The 20,532-nt window shown below is 58.3% G+C and overlaps 2 protein-coding genes across 2 annotated transcripts; one reads left to right on the top strand and one right to left on the bottom strand.

Moving 5' to 3' along the window:
• Nucleotides 1–2,845: 2,845 nt before the first annotated feature.
• On the bottom strand, nt 2,846–6,990 carry NCLIV_004950 (putative actin; the record flags this gene model as incomplete). Its single annotated transcript, XM_003880005.1, has 8 exons — nt 2,846–3,040; nt 3,604–3,733; nt 4,036–4,149; nt 4,653–4,724; nt 5,198–5,478; nt 5,784–5,934; nt 6,248–6,330; nt 6,511–6,990. The coding sequence occupies 8 exons, from the start codon at nt 6,988–6,990 to the stop codon at nt 2,846–2,848; spliced, it is 1,506 nt and encodes a 501-aa protein (XP_003880054.1).
• Nucleotides 6,991–13,601: 6,611 nt separating this feature from the next.
• NCLIV_004940 (proteophosphoglycan ppg4, related) lies at nt 13,602–19,712 on the top strand (the record flags this gene model as incomplete). Its single annotated transcript, XM_003880004.1, has 2 exons — nt 13,602–14,762; nt 15,003–19,712. 2 exons carry the CDS (start codon nt 13,602–13,604, stop codon nt 19,710–19,712), a joined length of 5,871 nt encoding a protein of 1,956 aa, XP_003880053.1.
• Between the last annotated feature and the right edge of the window lie 820 nt (nt 19,713–20,532).

The raw sequence follows: 20,532 nt of genomic DNA, 5'->3' as shown, positions 1-20,532 counted from the left end.
CAGAAAACCAAGGAATGGGCAATGCTTCAACAAACTGAATATGCGTGTACAGGGGCTGTCGACTGATCAGGACAGGAAGGTCCACACCTGCACATGGAGGTAGATGTAAGTCCTATCGTTAGCTGGATGACCGTGCTGATAGGAGTGTTGCTTTTCCCCTGTAGCCAGTGGGATAAGCGCATCTCGAGCAAACCGGAGTCAGCTTCGAATTCAGAGAGGACCAGCGGTGGATTTCTTGTCGCAACTTCCTGTAGTTCTACCGGTGGACGAATCGAATCGGACAACCTTTTCAGAGTCTGGAACGGGACAGAGTCGTGGAGCGAGGACTGGTGGAGAGAAAAGGGAAAAACGCGTTGTAGGGAAAACGGGATTTCGAGATGCCGAGGGCAGGCTGCTGAAGCGGCACAGATGAAGAAAAGCTTGTTGGGCTCCCTGTGTGAGCGACACTCGGTGAGGGGTGACGCACAGTCGACGCAGTCTCTCAACCAAACAACCCGCTTTCCATAGTCGATCGACTCTATTCTGTCCAAGAGAAAAACGTTACGATTTTTTCTATCGAAAGAAAAGCTTCTTCCCTGGGGGAACGGACTGTATCTATTGCGTGGGAGACAAAACCAGGGAAGCCTGGAAACCCAAAACACTCTACGGGCGGTTCTTTCGAAAAACAGGCCTGCGGGGCCCGTGACCAGGCGGAAAAACGGCAAATGAAGGCAGCTCCTATGGAGCCTACGGTTTTCGATACTCAAAGGAACGCTATCCGATGAGGTACGTTTACCGTCTTATGTGAACCAATTGAGAGCTACATACGCGTGGAGACACAGATAGTCACAACTGGTTAGCTGAGAGGTACGCTTGTGTCTCCAAATGCTGAAACGAAGACCGTGCTTCAGTGAGTTCTCCACAGAGCTTAGGTGGGTGGTGACTTCTCTCTTTGAGAGGCCCCTCGCTTGACAAGCCTCGAGAAAACAGTTCGCAGTGGTTGCAAAATCTACAACCCGCGTCGTCAGCCAGAAAACGGGAGCAACTGCGAAGAAATCTGCTTCTCACCGTCGCAACACTCGTCTTTTCTCCTGAACAGCAGGCCGAAAAACCGGGAGAGGAAAGAAACGGCGAGAAACGTGTTTAGACGCAACAGAACGGACCGCAACGACACACGTTTTCTGGCATGTTACAACACTGCACATATTTTGCTTGCATGCGCTATGCGTGTTCGGTTCCCGGATTCGCGAAAGGCAGAAAATAAAGCGCCACACAGAGGGGCGCAGAAGGAAAATGAGACGGAAAGAAGACGTTGGGATGCTGCCAAAGAAGAAAAACAGATCGAGAGCGCGGGAGACACGACACAAACAGATCTGGCCAGGCAGAGCACAAGCGAACAGACTAGGAGCTCCCGATCACGAGCAGGCGAGATACGAACGGAGAGTGAGTCGACAGTCACTTGAAATTTCGTTCCGTATGTAGGAATCGCGAGACAGTCTTGTACCTTTTTTATGAGGGAGTTGGATGCTGTAGTTGCGGTGTCGGAATAGTCTCTGTTCAATTTTTCACGCGGAAGAACTGGTAGAGCGCCGGTGCAGTGGATGCATCTGCTTTCTTTTACTTCGAGTTTTGGGGTTTTCTGTCGCCTTGGGTTTGAATCACTTGCAGCCAAAGCACGATGTCCATGTACCCGCCGCACTTAGGGTGAGGAAGTGAAACTGTGTTTTCGAGGTTTAACAGGAAACGCGCAACAGCCTGTTCACTACTGTATATTCATAATCTCTATATGCATCATGCAAACTGAAGTGCTAAAGCAGCGCCGGTTGACGGGGTTCCTCCTTGCGAATACGCAAGTCAACGTGCCAGTCCTTAATGAGACTGCGTATGTTGTTTCTCGATCCTTTTCAAAGGAAGCGAAGGTTCCTACTTCGGATTTTCTGTTCCTATTCACACCCTACATATTCCACTTACGGCTAGAACCTAGTTTCGCCAGATAAGCGTCATTATGAGGCACGTTTTTACCGCAAAAATGCTTCTATATTGTCAGAGCCCGACTTGCACGTGTCTTCTCCAATGCCGTCGCACTGTTTGTCCATTGTGGTCAAGTGTTGCTCCTCTGGTGAACGGATGCCCACGCTGGGCGGTGAACGCCACCGCCCCTTTGAAGTTCTGAGGCTCGATGAAGCCAGAGATGCTCCCAACACAGGGGGAAACCGGTTGCTTAATAAGAGACGGAAATCCATCAAAAACAAAAACCGATCGCCTCGAGTGCCGTTCACACGCCACACTACACTCGGCGAGAAAGCAAATGGCATTTGCCTGCGAAGACAGTCAAGCTATAACATCTGTCGGCTGTCTCGCACGACACTCGAGCGACTGAGAAGACCCTATCTTCCTCACTCTACCACGAACTCAACAAATAGATCTTTCCGTACGGCCACAATCTCCGAGCGAAAAGACTGTTCTCCTAGTGGCATTAAAATGTTCCTTCTCTCTAAAACAGATAAGCACCCCGTGACTATTCTAGGCACGAGTCCACAACCGTTCGCTTGTTCTCTAAACAAAAAACAAATCTGCCTCTTGAAAGCCTGGTCTCGAGATACCCACGCAACCCACCGGGATTTCGACCGAGAAACCAGGGAAGGATCCAGAAAATCCCTCGGGCACGTCTGCGGCGTCTTCCTGTCGTTTCACAAAGAAATTCCTTTGGAAGGCAAGAGACGGCCAGCGAGCCGCAGTCTCTCCGTGAAAGGAATCTGTGATCGACACTTTCTGCCGTGCAACAAAGAACCTACCACCGCCTGAAAACCCCTTTCTCCTGTTCTTTTTCGTCTCCGGTGTTTCATCGAAAAAGAAACGATCCTCGTTACCCTTCTCCGGCAGCTTCTTCGGAGAAACCGCCACCCCACTGTGCCTCTGGAGAAGGCTCTTGACACTCGGGCGCATTTCCCACAGAAGCCTGTGTCGGCGCCGCCTCGCCTGACGGCGGAAGGGAGTGGAAAATCCACGACGTCCAGTCGGGCACAGGCATTCCGCGCTCGTACTCAGCCTTTGTGTACTCCTGCAGCAGCAAAAAGTGGGGAACAAGAGAAAAACGTGTGGAGGACAGGAACTCCGGCGCACTGCTACATCTTTGTGTCTGTGTGTCGTGTGCAACCGCAGAAAGTGCGAGCTCGCAAGAGGAGGGCGAGGCAGTTTCCTCGAGCGCAAAACCGAAGAAAAGCAGAAACAGAGGAAGGCTCTCTCTCCCGCGGCTGCCCTGCGTCACTTCGCTCGTCCGGTGTGTCTCTTCTGTTTAGATTGCGGAGAGACGATGAAAGCCGAAACAGAAGAACCGTGCCACGCAAGGAAGAGGCAAAACACGCATTTCTACCAGCGGTCTTGACAAAAAAACGCGGCTTTGAACACCCGAAAAGAAGCTCAGGCGATGGATCTTCACGAAGTGCATGCAATCCGGTAGACCTGCTACCGCGAGGTCTGACCGCGATTTTGACGCGTCGCTTGTTCGCGCCGTGTTTCCACGAGGAATGCGAAATGGAAAAGAAAACGGACGAAAAAGAGACATCAGAGAAGAAGCAAAAGAACACCGACTTGCGACTGTGTGACTGCGCTTTCAAAACTGACTTGTCTGCCTTCGAGGCCAGCATGCATGGATCCTCCCGTCCAGGCGCGCAAAAGCGGAGCGAAGCACGGCACGCCAAACTGGACAAGACGTCGTAGAGTTTGAAGCTTCGGTTCTTGGGCGAGATGCGCTCTAAAAAGAAAGGCACACAAGCACGAAATAACAACGTTTTGAGGGTAATTCACGCAAAGCATTTTCCTCTTCCTGCCTAGGGAGGCTCCTCCCCCTCCCGGCCTACGCACACAAATACCAATACGCATCTTTCCATCTCGACATAAAACCAAAAATGCCTACTCATACATCCATATATATATATATATATGGACTGATGGGAGATCATGTGGAATGTCGGTCCTGCATGTTTGCGGAGGGAACAGTGTTACGTGTGGATTCACCTCGATAGAAAACGGTTCACGTGCCGTGCGGCGACTTACTCGAGTTCCACGGCCAGGCGAGTTGTGAAGCCTCGGAACTGGGTCGTGCCTCCACAGAGGAGCACATTTTGCACGACCGATCGGCGCATTTCGAAGGGACACTTGCGAATGCATCTGCGCGACACAGGTCAACCCCAAGCAACGGAGTGGCTCGCGAACTCGCAAAAGCACTGCCCCGAAAAGAGAGGCCGTTCTTTTACGCGCAAATGCCAAGAAAGAACTCGTCCCACGCACCGCAAGAGAGGAGTACGCTCATGTCTTCGATGCAGCGAAGAACACACGCACGCCCGAACTCATCCGCGCATGCACACAGATATATATATATATATATATATATATTTGCAGTCAAGTACGTCATATACATGGTGAAACTGAGAAATGTGGACGCGTGAGAGACTCTGTTTCCTGAGTATCACAGAGAGGAATGCTGTCGCTGGTGCACATGCTGGATTGTATGCGTATGAGCACACAGCGTATACGTGCATTGGATGGCATGGATAAGCACACACGAAAAGATCTGGATTGAGATCCACAGAGCCACGCCACCGCGGAATGTGCTGACTTCACCGTTCACATCGCGACAGCGGGGCAGAGAAACAAAGTCCCCAGAGGCTTACTCGACGACGGCCTCCTGAATGGAAGTCACGGCGCCTTCCGCAGCGCCAAAGAGAATTTCACATGCTTTCCAGCTGCAGGACACACCGAAAAATGTTTTGCATGGAAAGACTAAAAAGCTTTCGTGTACGTACAGCCGCGAAGCATATAACGAAGGCGTGGGAGTTTGCGGTTCACCACGGCGGTGTTCGGTAGAAAAGGCTGTTCTTGCTCACTGACGTCGCCAAACCCCTCCTGAATCAGACACTGTCGCAGTTTAAAGGCGACCGCGCAAACCGCATTGAAGTGTGTGAACAGATTTGCGGGTGGACCCGAAAATCCATAAATGCGTGTTCCGGCGATGCCTTTCCCCCGCAGTGGCCCCTGTCCAGCACGAGATGCTTCGAAGAGCACTCGGTCGAAAGACCGGCACTCTTCCCCACTCTCGCCTGTTTTCTCTGGCTCCACATCTTGACACCGGTATCTCTCCCGTGTTTCAGCTTCTTTCTCCCTCTTCAAACTCCGCCCCCTTCGCACTATGTCGTATCTTTCTTCCTTCCTGCCATACCGGATTTCTGAACTGATGGTAAGTGTCGCCTCCCCACTGACACGGAACTGAACCGCCTTGTCGCTTTTGAAGGGTTTAACTCCGCTCTCGACATCCGCGAAGCGGAGCGCTTCTTCGCGCGTCTCCGGTCCGACAGCCTGCGCGCCGCTGGTGTCTCTCTTCGCCCCCTTGTCTCCCTTGTCTCTGCCCCGCCGCAGCTGCGCGGCTTCTTCCAGATCGAAGGCGACGTAGCAGCAGGCGACTTTGATGTCTTCGATCTGGTCTGGAGAGAGGCAGTCGACCTGACGCAGAAAAAGAAGCGACGGAGGGGAAGCCGGCAGAATCAGAGCTCAGTGAAGATGCGAATGTCTCTTCTTCTCGCTTCCACAGTGCACCACGCGCAGAAAGAGTCCCGGCGAGAAAAGGTTTCTCGGAACGGAAATCGGAAAAGAGCAAAAACGGGGACAGGAAGGCAGCGAACGACAGACCGGGAGCAAAACGCGGAATGCCGAGAACGCCAGCGCGTGCAGATGCCGCGAAGAGGCAGTGCTCCTAATCCGATTCCACGAATCATTTTTGCATGCAGTGTTTAAAGTTGAAAACCTACCAGAGTGAGGGTCGACGGATCGTTCGCAAATGCGTTCCGCAGCAACTGGCGAAGTTCGCGGTCCACCGAGGCCCCGCCCACACCCGCGACGGTCAGCGAGCGGAGGTACGGACACCCCAAGACTGTCGCTAAAACTCGCGTTTCCTGATATCTAAAGAAAAGGAAAGCCAGAGGGGAAAGGCGTCGCAGCCGCGGCAGGAGGGTGGGGGAAAACGAGGAGCGGAAAGAGAACAGCCCGACGACACGGGGTGGCGGCGAAGCCGTAGAGAAGCGCAAAACGACGGGCACAAAAAGACGAGACGAGAGAAGGCGAGGCTCGCGGCTTTCGTGTGGAGTGTATGAGCGAAGAATGGCAGGTGCCGCATTTTCTCTTTCGGAGACGAAGTCTCTTTGAGAGTCAGACAGCGAGGGATAAAGATGGGGGGGGCATGCGAACCACAAAACGCGGGAGTCTCCGCGCCTACCCGACGTCGACGACGATGCCTGTGTCCAGGCCGCAGCAGTACAGGGGGGAGACGAGGTCGGGGATGAACGAGATGCTTGGGACCTGAGAAGAAAACGGACAAGATAACGCACACGGCGTCAGTCGGGTGCGGGGCGTAATAGTCGCGGGCGGCTGGGCCTTGCACATGTCTCCGCACAAACTGCATATGCTCCCTAGGAAATGCGAATCCTCTCTCAGACACGGCAGTTCGAAACTCGCACTGTGTAGGCGAAGTTTTCTTACGCCGTAGATCTCAAAGAGAAGTTCGACGAGAGCGGCCTTTTCGACGGGGTTCTTCATCAGGCCCTCGCAGATGACGACGGCGCGATCCCTAGGTTGGATCATGAGGCGGCGGAAGAAGAGCTCGTCGAGTTTCAGGCGCAGTCGCCTCTTGGCCGTCGCGTGCGTTTCCACAGCAGTTTGCTTCACGTAGACACTCGAGAGGCTCTTGACGGGATCCGGAGCTTTCCCGAGGTCTTGCGCGCGAAAGATGCACTGCGGTTCCGGCTCGCCGCCCAGACCTGCTTTGCAGAAGGCCGCGCCAAAGTCGAGGACGATCGGCAACTGCTCGAAGAAGAGAAAGTCCTCCGGACTAACCGCCGAGGCGACGTTCGATCCCGAAGACACGCGGCGCACGCGCTGCGTGCTCCACTCCAGCGGGTGCGTCCCCGAGGAACGCCGCCGCTGCGAAGAAGACGCCCGCGAGTCCACCGAATCCTTCATCGGGCGAAGACGGGGAGACGCACTGGAAACGGCGACAGTGGAAATGGCGACAGTGGAAACGGAGACAGTCGCGCCCGCGCCGACGAGGGCCCCGGAAGGAGAGCCGCAGAGATGCTGGAGGGGACGAAGGCGCAAGAGACGGGAAAGCAGGGGAAGGAGAGGAGAAGGAGAAGGGGGAAAGAGAAAGGGACACGAACAGAGAGAAAAGAAACGGCGGGAAGAGAAGGAAACGGAGAGAGACGGCACGCGGGGATGCAGTGGAAGACGGGGTGACATATCAAGAGGAAACGAGACAGACGCGATAAATCCAATTTAGAGAGCTGAGTGAAGCCGAAAGGCGGGGGAAGAGGCAGGACAGAAACTGGCAGCAAACAAAAGGAGACAAAGGGAGAGGGACCACGGGTCGAGGAAAACGGAAGTGGACGAGTGGAGAGGAGAGGAGATACAGAAGCATGAAAACACAGGGAAGACGAAGAGAAGAGAGAACGGAGAAGACAACCTTAAGCAAAAAAGGGCGAAGTAAACGTCTTAGATGAGGGAACAGACACGGAGGTGAACCGCGCGAGAGTGGCTAAAAAGAAGGAGAACGCTCTGACAGAGTCGCGAACGCGCGGCGCAGCTTCGAACGAAGTGAGGGAACCGTTCGCATGCACTTGAACACGAAAAAACGAAAAAAGCGAGACTGTTTGCAGAAAAAGCAGATACACGACATCAAAGAGCTTCACAGGGTCATTGTTGGCATTCGGGAGTCTGCGGTGCGCGCACGGGCGAAACGGTCTATCGTAGGAAAACGGGTATTTTCCTGTATCCGTTTGCAAATGGTGGGGACACAAATGCACACATATCGACACGTGTACAGCGGCGTTTCAAAGACGCATATGCAGATGAAGATACGTGTTGGGTGTCCCGCAGTTTTCCCCTGGCTTGTTTCCCTCCCTGATGAGCCGGGGATTTTCGGGAAGTCGTCGCCAGGACACACGTTGCCCCTCGGTCACATCTTTAGCGCTTGGCAACCCCGCTCGCATCTCTCTGCCGAAGGCACGCCGCGGCAAGACAGAAAGGAATCCTGACGGGCGAACGAAAAACACTCGAAAACGGAACCCGGCGGTCGCGGTCCGACGCTGATGCTGGCCGAGAAAGCGTCGGTCTTTTCAACGAACGAAAACGGCGGCGCGGACGACTCGAGAGGAACAGAAAAACCTGAAGCAGGCGAAGGGAAGGCGGAACCCGAAAAGGAGGGAAACCGCAGAAGGCAAGGGAATACAGAGAGGAGACGATGGAAAGAAAAACACCAGGGAAACGGAGAGAGGTCCGGCACGGGGCGAGCCTGGATGAGAGAGGGCTCGCACGCAGGACTGTCAGTCAGAGAGTTCCCGCGGGCTCTTTCTTGTGAACGACAAAAGACGGGAAGATGCGAACCACCGAGAATTAGAAGGGTACGAAACAGGGGGGCTCTCCGTGACGACATTCCTTGCATGCAACAGAGAAACGGGGAAAAACGGATCAGCTAGCGCGAGACACCCGCCTGTCTCTCTCGTCCGTTTCTTCGTTGTTTCGAACTCATTAGAAGAAGTCCAGAGAGCCGCCACACCGTTTTCTTTAAAGGTTGAGATGGTCGCAGTCGCTGCGGTTTTTTCGGTTGTGAATCAGATCACCGGTCCGAGTATAGTTACGCCGCAGTTTTTTTTCTAGCACGACAGAGAGGAACGCGCTCAGTGGAGTGCCCTGTTTCCTCTTGATCGGACGAGCACGAATCTAAATTCTCTTTCGCGACTTTCTTGTCTCTGCTTGGGGTAGCGACTTGACCGGAGAACGCAGCGTTCGGGTGCGGCCGAAGACGGGGGTTTCCGCCAACGTCACTGAAGAGTTTAAAAGAGGTTCAACACAACGTAGGTTGTGAGGAGAGAGAATAGGGGCAAGACGCCCAAAAGCGTTTGTTTCACCTCTCCGCCTCTCCTGCGTTTTTCCCGAAAGGAGTTCTGACAAACAGCAGTGAAGCCTCACAGTCGAAAAGAGGCACCCACCTGTCCACGGTGGTGGTCCACCGGGAGGTTGTTTGACGACGGATTGGACAGCGGAGAAATGGAAGAGTTTTTCTTGATACGGGCAACGCCTTGGTCGATGTCGTTTCCGCGGAAGGCTGCTACGTGCACGGGGGGGACTGTGGAAGGGTGAGGAATCTCTGCCGTAACTTTATTTCCCCAGGCTGTCCAGTCGGCGACACCGTCGTGACTTCAAAACAGCAAACGCACGGAAGTTTTGTAGATGGAAGTGCATTCTCTCGAAGTGACCCGTGTAATGCAGTTCCGCGGATCACGGCCGCACGCTGTGGAGAAGGCCCAACTCTGTGAACGATCTGTAGACTCGAGTCGAGCAACGGAACAATGAATTCCCAAAGGCAAGTGTGCCTTTCTCTGGAATCCAGCTGTCGGCCGGTGCTACCTAGCAGGAGCCTGCAACGCCGGAAACTCTCGGGGCATCGACGGGACGGGAAGAGTGTCGAGTCAGAGTTTTGCAGTTCCGCTTTCTGAACAGACGCGATCTGTTTCCGTGTCGTGCCGCGGGTTGTGAGACTCCGTTTCACTACAAACGCAACATGGTTTTTCACCATAGAGCCAGAGAGAGGTGATTTAAAAGCTCGATCTACGAAGGCTCCCAGTGAGTGACGGTGCATTCAGTTGTCGGGGGAGCGCGTCTCTGACCACAGAAGCTACGCACGAAACCAGGAAGCAACTAGAAAACAGCACGGTTCATGATTGCCGCCCCAGCCCTGCCGTAGACAACTGAGAACACAGAGACGAGGTTCGTCATCCGCGTCCTTCGGCACAAGGTGAAGCGTACCGAGCATATTTAGGCTACCTGACCCGCTATTGAGCGCAGTGACGCGCTACAGATGCCGTGGGGAATATCTCGTGTCAGAGACACACTGAGTCCTAGGCTTTCAGAGGCGTTTTTGTGGGAAGGCTGGTGAAAACAAAGCTCTCGACAAGGTGAGACGCAGGGGATAGAAGTCCCGTCCCACAGTCGCTGCGCACACACTAGCCCTTTCGACAACGCTGTTGAGAGCGACGCACTCCGAAGCAGTACGAGACGAATTCGGTGTGCTCATCAACAGGGGCTGAAGGTTCGTACACGACTCCGTGCCTAGCATCGCGCGGAAGGATAGTAGCGCTTGGCACAGCCTACCCCACCTCCCCCCAGAGAACCTCCACAGCCGACGGTCGATTGTGCACCGTTCTCTGTCTCGAACGTCGGTTCGCGGCTGACGAGAGCTGCCAGTTTCCGTATTCTCACGTCTGTGTCTCCCGATATTCCCGCTACACTTCTCATATTACGAGGAACGGTTTGCGCCTACACTGCACACTGATGTGTGTGTTTTCGTTCTTGTTTAGTCGTTCGGTAGGCACGATCCGGCAAGCTTGAGACGACCGACCAGGCCTCGTCTGTCCACTCCGTGTCGCGTGTCTTCTGTTGTGTGCACCGCGTTGTTCCACACACGTGGGGGTTGCAACAAGGGATTTGGACAGGTTGTGTATATGCTCAATTCCAGTCTTTTGGCTCGCCATTTGTTCGCGGCTAAGGGGTGCGGTTCCGGCCGTGCGGCTGTAGAGTTCCGCGGCGTTATTGTGTGCGAATGAATCCATCCGTTTCTCGTAACGGCCACACACACGCTCGAAACCTATCCTTTCGTCCTTTGAGCGGAAAGCACCGCACCGGACCTCCGTCCCCCAGTGCGGGGCGCAGTCTGTGTAGCCGCAGAGTCCCGTGCCTCCCGCGATCCACGTCTTTACCCCTTTTTCTCTGGCAGTCCAGAGGCTCTGCTAGTGTGTTCGCTCCAATAGTTCCAAGTCTGCCAACCTGCTACGCACACTTTGCCGCTAATAATTACAAAATCTCCGAGCGCCAGTGGTTGGCCGGCGCCACGACCTCCTCCCAGTCCCAAATCACCCTCCAGCGACACACGCGTTTCAGGAATATCTCTCACGTTTCAATAAATTCTCAAGACGAAGACGGCGCCCCTCCGAGATCAGCCAACTTTTGCGGCGGTTTCTTCCAGAGCATTCCTCTCCACGACGCTCGCCCACGAGGCACGCGGAAGCATCCATACAGTGGCAAGATCGTGGCACATAATCGCTGGCAAGCGGTCACATCCGGTCTCGGCACACACTGTCGACACCTCTTGCGTCTTCCTCTCTCTCTCAACGCCTTTCTCCCCTTCTCGTGCACAATTGGCTGCGCTTCCAACCGTCAAATATCCGCGCCCCGGTCGTCTACACCAGCGTGCAACGCGGAAACGAGGATCCTCGCCACAAACTGCCGCGGCTGACCTGTTCGCGAACAGAGAGGCGACTGCGTCACTCCACCGCCTTGCGCGGCAGGCTCGGCACAGCCTCGTTTAACGAACGCAGATCTTTCGCTCGCGATTGAGTTCTTCTTCGCCACTGCTTTGTGTCCACCTGCTATCCCCCGAATGGTGTGAAATTCTCTGATCTCACCACGAATCCGCGACTCTTCATTCTGCGCGATCCGAAAGACGTCAACACCTCCCCCCCTTCCCCCCACCCCCGAAATTCACCAACAGCTGGAGTACGACAGGCGCGCAGGTCGCCTGTTGTTCGCCGCGATCTTTCAGGGCGCTCTCTTTCTGGCGTCGGGTCTTCGCCGACAGCCCCGAGAGAACTCCTCGACGCGCGTCTCGATTCGTGGACGCACCCCCCGGTGTGTGTTACGAGCTGCGTGGCCGATCCAAGAGCCGACGTTGCGCAGTTTTCGCCTGTCCACCGTTTTGTGCGCGTCTGTTGCGCCTTCCCGTTTCTGCCGTTTGTGTTTACCGCTGTGTGCAGGACACGGGTCACAAAAGGCGCTCCTAATTCTCGGTCTCTCTGCGTGCATCGTTCGCGTTTTCAGCCCGTCTCAGGGTGTCTACTCGACACCGACCTCGCGCCCGTCGGAGACGCCGGGAGAAAAGAGGGCGGGTGGATGCCATGCCGAGAGGGTCTCCGTCCGCACGCAAACAGACGCCGAATTCGGGGGAGAGCACACAGAGAGGAAAGGTGGTGAAGTGTGTGGGGCCAGTGGTGTGTTGCGTGGCGAATCTCGAGAGTCACCAGGCAGGAAAAGGCTTTTTTCTGCGTTTGCTTGCTGTTTCCGGAGAAAACTGCGGTCGCCAGCCACGACGCCGTTTCCACTTTTCGGTCGGGCGCCGCAACGCATTGCGCGTTCCTTCTGGCCGAGTTCGTTTGCACACCGTTTGCTTCGCTGGGCGTCGTCCAGTGCCGCAGCTGGTTTTGCCCGAGAAAGCCATTCAGCTGCAAGGCGAGCGCGCCGTCGGGGGAGAAGCGAGAGTTCCCGGCGTGAAGCGTTTTCATGGTTTCAGCCCCCGGCGGGCGTGACTCGTGTGGATTTCTTTCGTTGCCGAAAAGGCCGAACCGCTCAGGTTCGCGGCGGACGCCTGCTCGCGAGAAAAAGTCGGCGACGCGATTGCGTCGTCTAGCCACCTCCACGCGCGTGTATCACTGGCGGGTGAATCGCGTGGGGGGCGTCTCTTTTTCAAACCCGATGTCCCCTCGATTTTCGCGTATGTCCAACCCCTCATGTCTCCCGATTGTGCCTTTCTCTCGAGGTCCTCTCGCGGGAGGAGAACTGCCGTCCAGGTGACGCGGTAGAGAAGAGACAGGCCTTTTTCCCCTTCTCTTTTTCGTAGTTTCGCATTCGCTTTCTGCGATTGGTACGGTGTCTTCTTTCCGCTGCGAAAGGGTCATCGCGTGTCACCGGGAAAACTCAGCCGTTGGGGCAACCCGACAGTCGCCGTGTCCGTGATTGTGAGCAGAACCCCGTGCAGTGTGGACGAAGCCCCGACAAAGAGTGTGCATTCGTCTTTTTTTCTTCTGTTCGCGTTTTTTACCTCAACACTTCCGGTGTGTGTGCGTTGGGAGTCCCGGACCGGGGGACCCAGCCGGCTCCGGTCCCTGACCACCTTCTCGCGGGAAAAGAGCAGGTAATAGCCGCTTTGAAACGTTTCGGATCAGTCAAAGCTTCTCGCGTGCTTCCGTCATACTCCGTCGGTCCCGTTCCGCGACTCTCGCATTCGTCCGTCGGAGCTTTAGAACATCGGTCGACTCATCGAGGGGCAGGAACCCAGCGCGCGGGTATCCAGTGCAGTGACCTGCCGAGAGAATCCAGGTGTCTAGTGAGGACACCCCTCCTGGGGGTAGAACGGGAAGTTTTCTTGTGGGAATGGTTTCGAGGAAAGTCGACTGGAAGTCGCGACCTAGCGTTCACAGAGCGGCTGTGCGGTGCTCAGCGTCCTGCCGACTGTCCCAAGAACGAAAAAACGCGTGCTCGGCGGGCGGTGCACAGAATCCAGACGAAAAGGACAAGAGCCTTCGTTTTCGTGGGCACTCCGCTGGCAAGTTGGCCAGGAGTTTTTTCCGTTTTTTCCAGGGTGCACACAGTCGAGTCCAGCAGACGGTCCCCGTTTTCTTTGGCGTGTGTGCGTCGAAGCCGCGCAGGACGCCGCTTGCGGCCTTCGGGGTAACAGCGGCGGCGGGCGGCTCTAGGTCGGACTCGGGAAGACTCTGTGGAAAATGTTTGAGCGTCTTGGGCAAACCATGCTGCCGGTCGCAACGCCCAGTCTGCAGAAACTACGTCGCGCTTGCGATGTCGCGAAAGATGTGGCGCGCAGTCGGGAGTCTGCGGCGGAGCACGTGCCCGACGACCCCGCTCGTCTCTCCCAGGAGCGAAAGTCGAAAGACAAAGACGAGGACCTCTCGCCTCCAGGCAGCGACACCGCAGCCTCCACCGGCGTATTCTCGGACAGCGCGTCCGTGGAGGAGGCGCGGGAGCAGTTTTCGCCGACAACCCTCGCGCTCCAGGCAGGCCATGAACTGAGTGACCAGGAAAGCACTTCTGTCGAGCAAGACAAGTCGCCGAGCGAGACGAAGAAGCTGTGCGTGCTGAAAGGCGCGTGGACCGAGGGAGACAGCGCAGAGCTCGTCGACGATACACCCAGGGCGAGGGCCGGAACGGCATTCGAGCGGAACGACTGTTTCGTGGTGAAAGACAAAGCAGCAGCGCATGCAGCGACTGGGGCCGAAACCCCAGCGGAAGGATGTCGCATTGTTCAGAGGGTCGGCGGAGAAACGCGGGTTTCCTCGGGGGGTGCGGCGCACGCGAATGAAGCAAACGACCTGGAGAAGAAGTTCCCGGACTCAAAAACAGCGACTGACGCCACGCAGTTTGGACCCGAGGTTCATGGTGTTCAAAAATCAATGCAGAGCCCAGGTGTGGAAACGGTGGAGGGGAGCGTGCCGCGAGCTCGCGGGGGAGAACAGCGTCTCGTGGATTGCCAAGACTCAGTGAAAGCGAGGCACGCCTCGGGAACAGAGACGGTAGGAAGCCCCGAGGTGTCCAGAGAAGAGGAGGAAGACGGGGGGACGTCCGCGGAAAGGCCGTCGGCGGAAATGGAGCAAACGAAGGAGGCAGATGCGAGGCAGGCGCGGAGGCCAAACGCGGCGGTCGAGCCTGGAGTTCGTGAAGAGAAAGAACCGCGCACCCTTCCAGAGAACGCGGCGGAGCCGGCAGGGCGTGCACTCTCCGCGCAGGTGCTGAATCGAGAGTGCTCGACGCATGCAGGGAACGGGAACCAGCGGCTCAGACCGCGCCTCGTCTTACGGCGAACCGGAGAGGACGGGAGTCCGACAGGTCTGCAAGAAGGATCCGGGGAAGCCACGCCTCGCGCTGCGTCATCGCCGGGGTCGCGCCTCGTTCGGGTAAGAAGGACACCTGCGGGGCACCAAACGAGAAAAAACAAAAGGGCTGTCGCCGGAGACAGCTTTGTGTCGAAAAGGCTGGTTTTGCAGATGCAGAGTTTTCTTTCCTCGCGTTTGGCGTACACGATAGAGTTCCGGCTCTCAGCTGCTGGAGATGACGCCCTTACCAAGACGGGCCCTAGCGCGTTCTCACCAGATTTGTTTCGCGACCCTCTGTTTTTGTGCTGTGTGTGTGCACAGACATCAAGCATTGACGAGGACGTTTTCGTCTCAGTCGTGGCGGCTGAGGCGGCCACGGCGGCCGCGATCGAGCTCCAAAGCGTCGATCTTTCCCATCCTGCTCTGTCGACTCCGCGCTCTGCGGGCGGCGGCATCGACGGCAGAGACCGCCACTGCTGTGGCTCGGCGTCTCCGGAGTCCACGTGTCCCGGCTCGGGAGAAGACGGCGACAGTTTGGCTGTCGGTACAGGTGCCGAGAACGTTCAACGGGAAGCGCCCTGTTCTCTGTCGGTTGCGGGTTCTTCGGATTCACGCAAGCGCCAGTACCCAGGGTGCACGAACGCGTCGGAGACCGTGTCGCGCCCGCAGTCGACGCCAGGCGCCGCCTCGCCGGCGAACGGCCTGCAAGCGGGGAAGAGGAGTCATCCGGAGACCTCCACGGGCGAGGCCTGGAGAGAGGAAGCACTCCAGGCTTGCTTCCCGGCGCGACACTGCTCCTGTGCGCCCCGACCGAGAGTGTGTGGATGCAGCGCGCATGCGGTCAAGTGCGGCTCGCCGTCGAGCACCAAAGAGTGGAGAACGGGAGGATGCCCGAAGGAGGCAGCGGCGTGTGGCTGGGGGAGTGCCGCGACTTTTTGGGGACGCGAGGGGACGAGCGCGCAGGGGGACTCGCTGGCTGTGCACTGCCCGGGGCTGAGCGGGCCAGGGTGTGGGGCGCCGAGCAGAGGCGGGGCGCGGCCGCTGGAGAGAAGCGACCAGATCGCTTGGGGCTGCTGGAGGGGCGAGCGTGATGGGTTTCACAGTGCCGCAGGCGGCGGTCGGTTCTCCAGTTGGATGCGTGCTGCAGCAGAGGCGAGCTGCTCGGGCGGCGGGCGGGGAAGGCTCGGTGACTCGGACCGTGCTCACGGCGTGTTCGCTGGCGGCGACGCGGTGGAGAAGGCGTACGCAGCTTGCGCGCGCAGACCCGAGCTCGCAGGCGCCGTGAACGGGCCCTTGAGCGGTTCGAGTCGCGCGGCTTTTTCGACGTGTCGGGCGAACCCTCGCTCGCCGCAGGTGCCGCGCGCGACGCAGGGACGTCCCTTTCGTCTCGGCCCGCGGGAGACGGCGGCGGCTGCTGTCGCCCTGGCGGACGCGTGCGAAGACACTTTCCTTTTCCTGGGGTGGATTCCCGAGAAGCAAGGCAGCAAGCAGGCGAAGGCAGAGAGTGCGACGCCGGAGCGGGCTTGGAAGAACGCGTTCCACCCAGGCGCAGTGGACGGCGAGAGGCGCGGCGGAAATCGCGACGCATGGGAGAGTCGCGTCGGAGCGGACTTCCAGCACGGAGACGCTACCGACAGGGGCGTGGCGGCTGGCAGCGGGAACGGAACGCTTCTCGAGTCGTGGCCGCGGACGGTTCTGGAGTCCCTGCTTGAGACGCTCCGCGGCCAGGCAGACGAGAGAGCTCGCGGCAGAGCCTCAGAGACTCCGACGTCGCCGGGGGCGCGGTCAGACACAGACCGTGTCCTGGGGCCGTCGAGAGTGTCGACGATGGACAGTCCGCTGGGAAGCGCGAACGAACAGTCAGTGCAGGCGAGCCTGGAACTCCATAAATTGCTCGGGCAGTCCAGGTCGCCTCAAGAAGAGACGGGCTGTCCACTGCGAACGGGCTCCGCACACGACAGGACGGCGACAGGAAGTCTCGAAGCGGCGACCGGCAGCACCGACGGCTTCGGCGTAGGGTCGTGGGCAAAGTCGTGCTACGACGGCAGGGGGGACGCAGTTTTCCAAGACGGTCCAGGACGCGTGGAGACAGTCACAGCCCTGTCCCGGTCGGGTGATGGTGCAGAGCCAAGCATGTGGGGTCCCGGCGGCGTCGGCGCCTCTCGCCCAGAGCTGCACGGCCCCAGGCCGGGGGCGAGGCAGGTCCGAACCGACGAGGGCGGCGCGCAGAGAGCGGCGCTGCAGACTCGAGAGACGAACGTGAAAAAGGGTGTGCGGGGGCAGCCGTCGCTGCAGTCCGCCCAGACTGGCTGCGCTCCGATTCGCTCGCTGGCGGAAGCCCGAGTCGCTTCTTTGAACGCGCGCCTGTCTTCGCCGTTTCCCTCCAGGACGGTGGTTCGGCGGCAGGCGCATCTGGAGAGCGTTCCCGGCCTTGCAAAGCCCGCGAGCGCAGGGAAGACCAGCGGCAACCAAGTCCCCGAGTCTTTCGACAGTCGAGTGGCGAAAGGCGGGAAAGGTCCAGGCAGTTTGGTGCGTGCGCGGTCGGGGGGTTCACGCCGGAGCCCGTCTGTGGCGCCGAACTCGCGAAACGGCCACCGCAGGGCGAAAGAGACTTCGCGGCGCGAAAAGCATCCCGACGAACCAGGAAGGCGATCTTCCGGCTCCGCGGGGACCTACCAGCGTGGGGCGATCCACAGCGGGCACGCGCCGTCTGCGCCCGACGCCACTCAACGACAGCTCGACGCGTTGCATGCGGCGGCTGCAGCCGTTCTCCGGAGTCGCATCGAAGGCCAGAAGAAAGGCCAGCTGAATGGTGGCCGATCCGCGCGCCACTCGCTGCGGACGTCTTCGGCCGAGCGAGCGGGGACGAACTCCCCACCCTCGGCGGTCTCGAGCGAAGGCTGCGCGGCCGAGGAAGACAGTCCCGCGAGGCCGCGGAGCGGTTCACAACTCGCGTCCGAAGCGGGTCAGGCCGCGCGTGTTGAAGGACACAGAGAGAGTTCGACGGTGCCGGGATCGTCGGCGAAAGGCAAAGGGCTGTATCTGCCCCTGGCGAACGAATCGCGAGTTGGCGACACGGACGAAAGGCGGTCGGGCTTCATGCACGCCCCGTCACGAGGCGCCTGGCGACAGAGACACTCCAGGATGGAGCGCGGCCAAGGGCTTCCAGAGCCAAACGCGTGGAGCAAGAGCTCGGCGGCTGGGGCCGAGAAACCGCCTCTCTGCTCGCCGATTCAAGCAGCGGTTCTGGCCAAGGAATTTGCGAGAAACGCCCGCCTGGGAGATCCCCGCGGGTGGAAGAAGACGGAACGCAGCGAAGCCGGAGTGAACCTCTCTTCCCTTGAGTGCCTGATAGCAGGCATGCTTCCCCACGGAGGGTATGCGGGCGGGGGAGAGGAACGCGCGGCGGAACAGGTGTTACAGGCCTGCACAGGGAATCCAGTGCCCAGGAATAAACGCACGGTGTCAGGAGCTCTGCCTGACGCGGCGGCTGCGGCGGCTGCGGCGGCTGCGGCAGGGAAATCTGGCGTGGCTGACGGCGCGTTCGGAGGAAGTGGACAGGAGAGCAAGGAGAACGGGGTCGACGAGGAGCACATGCGGAAACGACGGAAGCTCCAGTTCCTACTGGGCATTCCCTGCGGCATAAAAGACATCGAAGAAGCACTGCAGTGGCGCGAACCGGATCGGTTGGCGGCAGGTTCCGCGCCGGTGTCTGCGCCGAGTGGAGACGTCTCGGAAGTCGAGCCTTCCAAATCAGTGGATGCACGCGTTCTGGACCGGACTCTGGAAGGGCCGGACGACCCAGAGGAAATGCGTGGACAGTCTGTGGAACCCCCCGCCAAGCAGCAGTCCGGCGAGGCGACGCCTTCGGAGGTGAACGAGCAGCGTTGCGTGAGTCACGTGTCCGGCCGGGAACCCGTTTTGTGTTCTTCGACCGAACCGCCACCGCCTCTTTCGTTGTCTGCAGATCCGCGGCAAGTTCCGGCGACCGAGTTGTATTCACACAGGGCGCATGCGTGCGGCGCGGGGAGCCTTCAGGTGGGCAAGCACGAGGGCGAGCGGAGCGCCGTCTTTGGTGACCCAGGGGGAACTCCCTCAGGCGCAACGCAGGCTGGCGTCGAGTCGGTCGAGGCAGGGGCGCGCGTCGCAGGTGTGGAGGTTCGAGACCAAAAGGGCGGAGAAGAAGCCCGAGTGGGAGTCGTGGGTTTTTCAAACGACTTGTCGCTTCTGCCTGAGGAGAGCGAACCGACGCTCGTGTCAGGCCATGATATGAGTGCAGCCGATGCTTTGAGCGGAATCGTGGAGCCCACAGGGAACGCGGAAGATGGCGCCGAAGCAGACGGGAAACCTGGCGCAGGGCCCGCGTGGGGGCGCGGCTCAGTGCTGTCGCGAGTGGGGTCGGGTGCGACGTCTCTGTCGTCTCTCCGGCGTTTCTCGAGCCGATCGACTGTGTGCACAGCTGGATCGTTCTCTCGGGCCTCGTCGACAACGACGTCTACCTACGATTTGTCTCCCGTCGCGAGCCGGATCTTGTCAGGGTGGTCCGGGAGCATCACTTGCCCAGAGAAAGGCGGCGACTGCGGAGAGGCGTCACTTCTGGCCTCCGATGTCTCGTCGCTTCTCGGCGGGGCTGCGGAGACGTCTCCGGCATCCGAGGGAACTCCGGATGGGAGGGCGGTCGGTGCTCATCCGCCGCTGACAATCGATTTGAGTGGGAGCAAGACGATGTGCTTGGAGGGTGCGCTTAGCGATGCAGGTGGAAACGTTGAGGACGAGGAGGCGGGGGAGAAGACGTGCGGCAGTGAAGACTCGCGCACGACTGCAGCATGCGTCGAGTTGATGATTGAAATGTTTCAAGCGGTCGGCGAAGAGGCAGTTGTAGCCGCCGCCGCGTCTTTTTTGGAAAGGGCCGAGACAGATGACCTCGGATCGCAGTGGGAAGAGGCGGAGGACAGGGAGGCTGGTTCTCAGTGGATGCAGGCGCCTGGCGAGAGCCGAACTTCCCAGCAAGATGTGTCAGTGCGCATGTGAGAGAGGGCTTGTGTGGAGACTTGTTCCCCGTAGAGGCGACCTGACGCGTCTCAAGCTGGGGCGTTTGACCCTCGTGAAAAACACTCCAGATGGGTTCCTCGTCGCGTGGGGTCAGCGTGTGGGTGTCCCCCTCGCGGCGACGAGAAACAGGCTGTCAGGGCGTTCCTGGAGGAAGGTGGAGATCCCACCGGGGGAACGATCTAGGAAGCATTAGAACGAGCAGGAGCGGGCTGTCGACGAGGAGCACTCGCGAATCGGGAGAAACGCGTTTGGGAACTCGGTACGACAGGCCGCTGAATGCGTAGAGACGGGTGCGGGGAAAAAACACCTCGAGAGGTGGTGATTCTAACCCATAGGACACAGGCTCCGCGAAATCCGGGACGTGAACGCCCGCGGAGTCCGCAGAGGCGTTCTTCAGGATTAGGCGGTTCCCAGCAGAAAAGCTAGGGAACGGTTTTTCTGCGTAGCGTAGATCCGTCGTGTGCAGAAGGTGTCGATATGATCGAAGGGAACCAGTGTTTTTTTCGAATGGACAGCCACCGGCAAAAAGCCGGGCAGATGTGCGCAGTAGCTTCTCGGTGACCTACACGCAGTTGGTACAAATGCGGTGCACAGAACTCGGTAACATTTTTTCTTATCCAGGAGCTCTGGTGCGTATTCGTGATTGCGGAGTTGACCAGGAATGGCAGCTGTATCGCGTCTCCTTCGTTTTGAAGTGTCTTGATGCGTGGATCGTGATTATCGCCTGTAGTAGTGCAGACCGGGCAGAGGTGACTCGATGGCTAGCTGCAGTGTGGATCCTCAACCATCAGTTTCCGCT

The sequence above is a fragment of the Neospora caninum genome, chromosome II (genome assembly GCF_000208865.1).
Source record: "Neospora caninum Liverpool complete genome, chromosome II".
NCBI classification, from domain to species: domain Eukaryota; phylum Apicomplexa; class Conoidasida; order Eucoccidiorida; family Sarcocystidae; genus Neospora; species Neospora caninum.
This window is presented reverse-complemented; position numbering and strand designations above follow the sequence as displayed.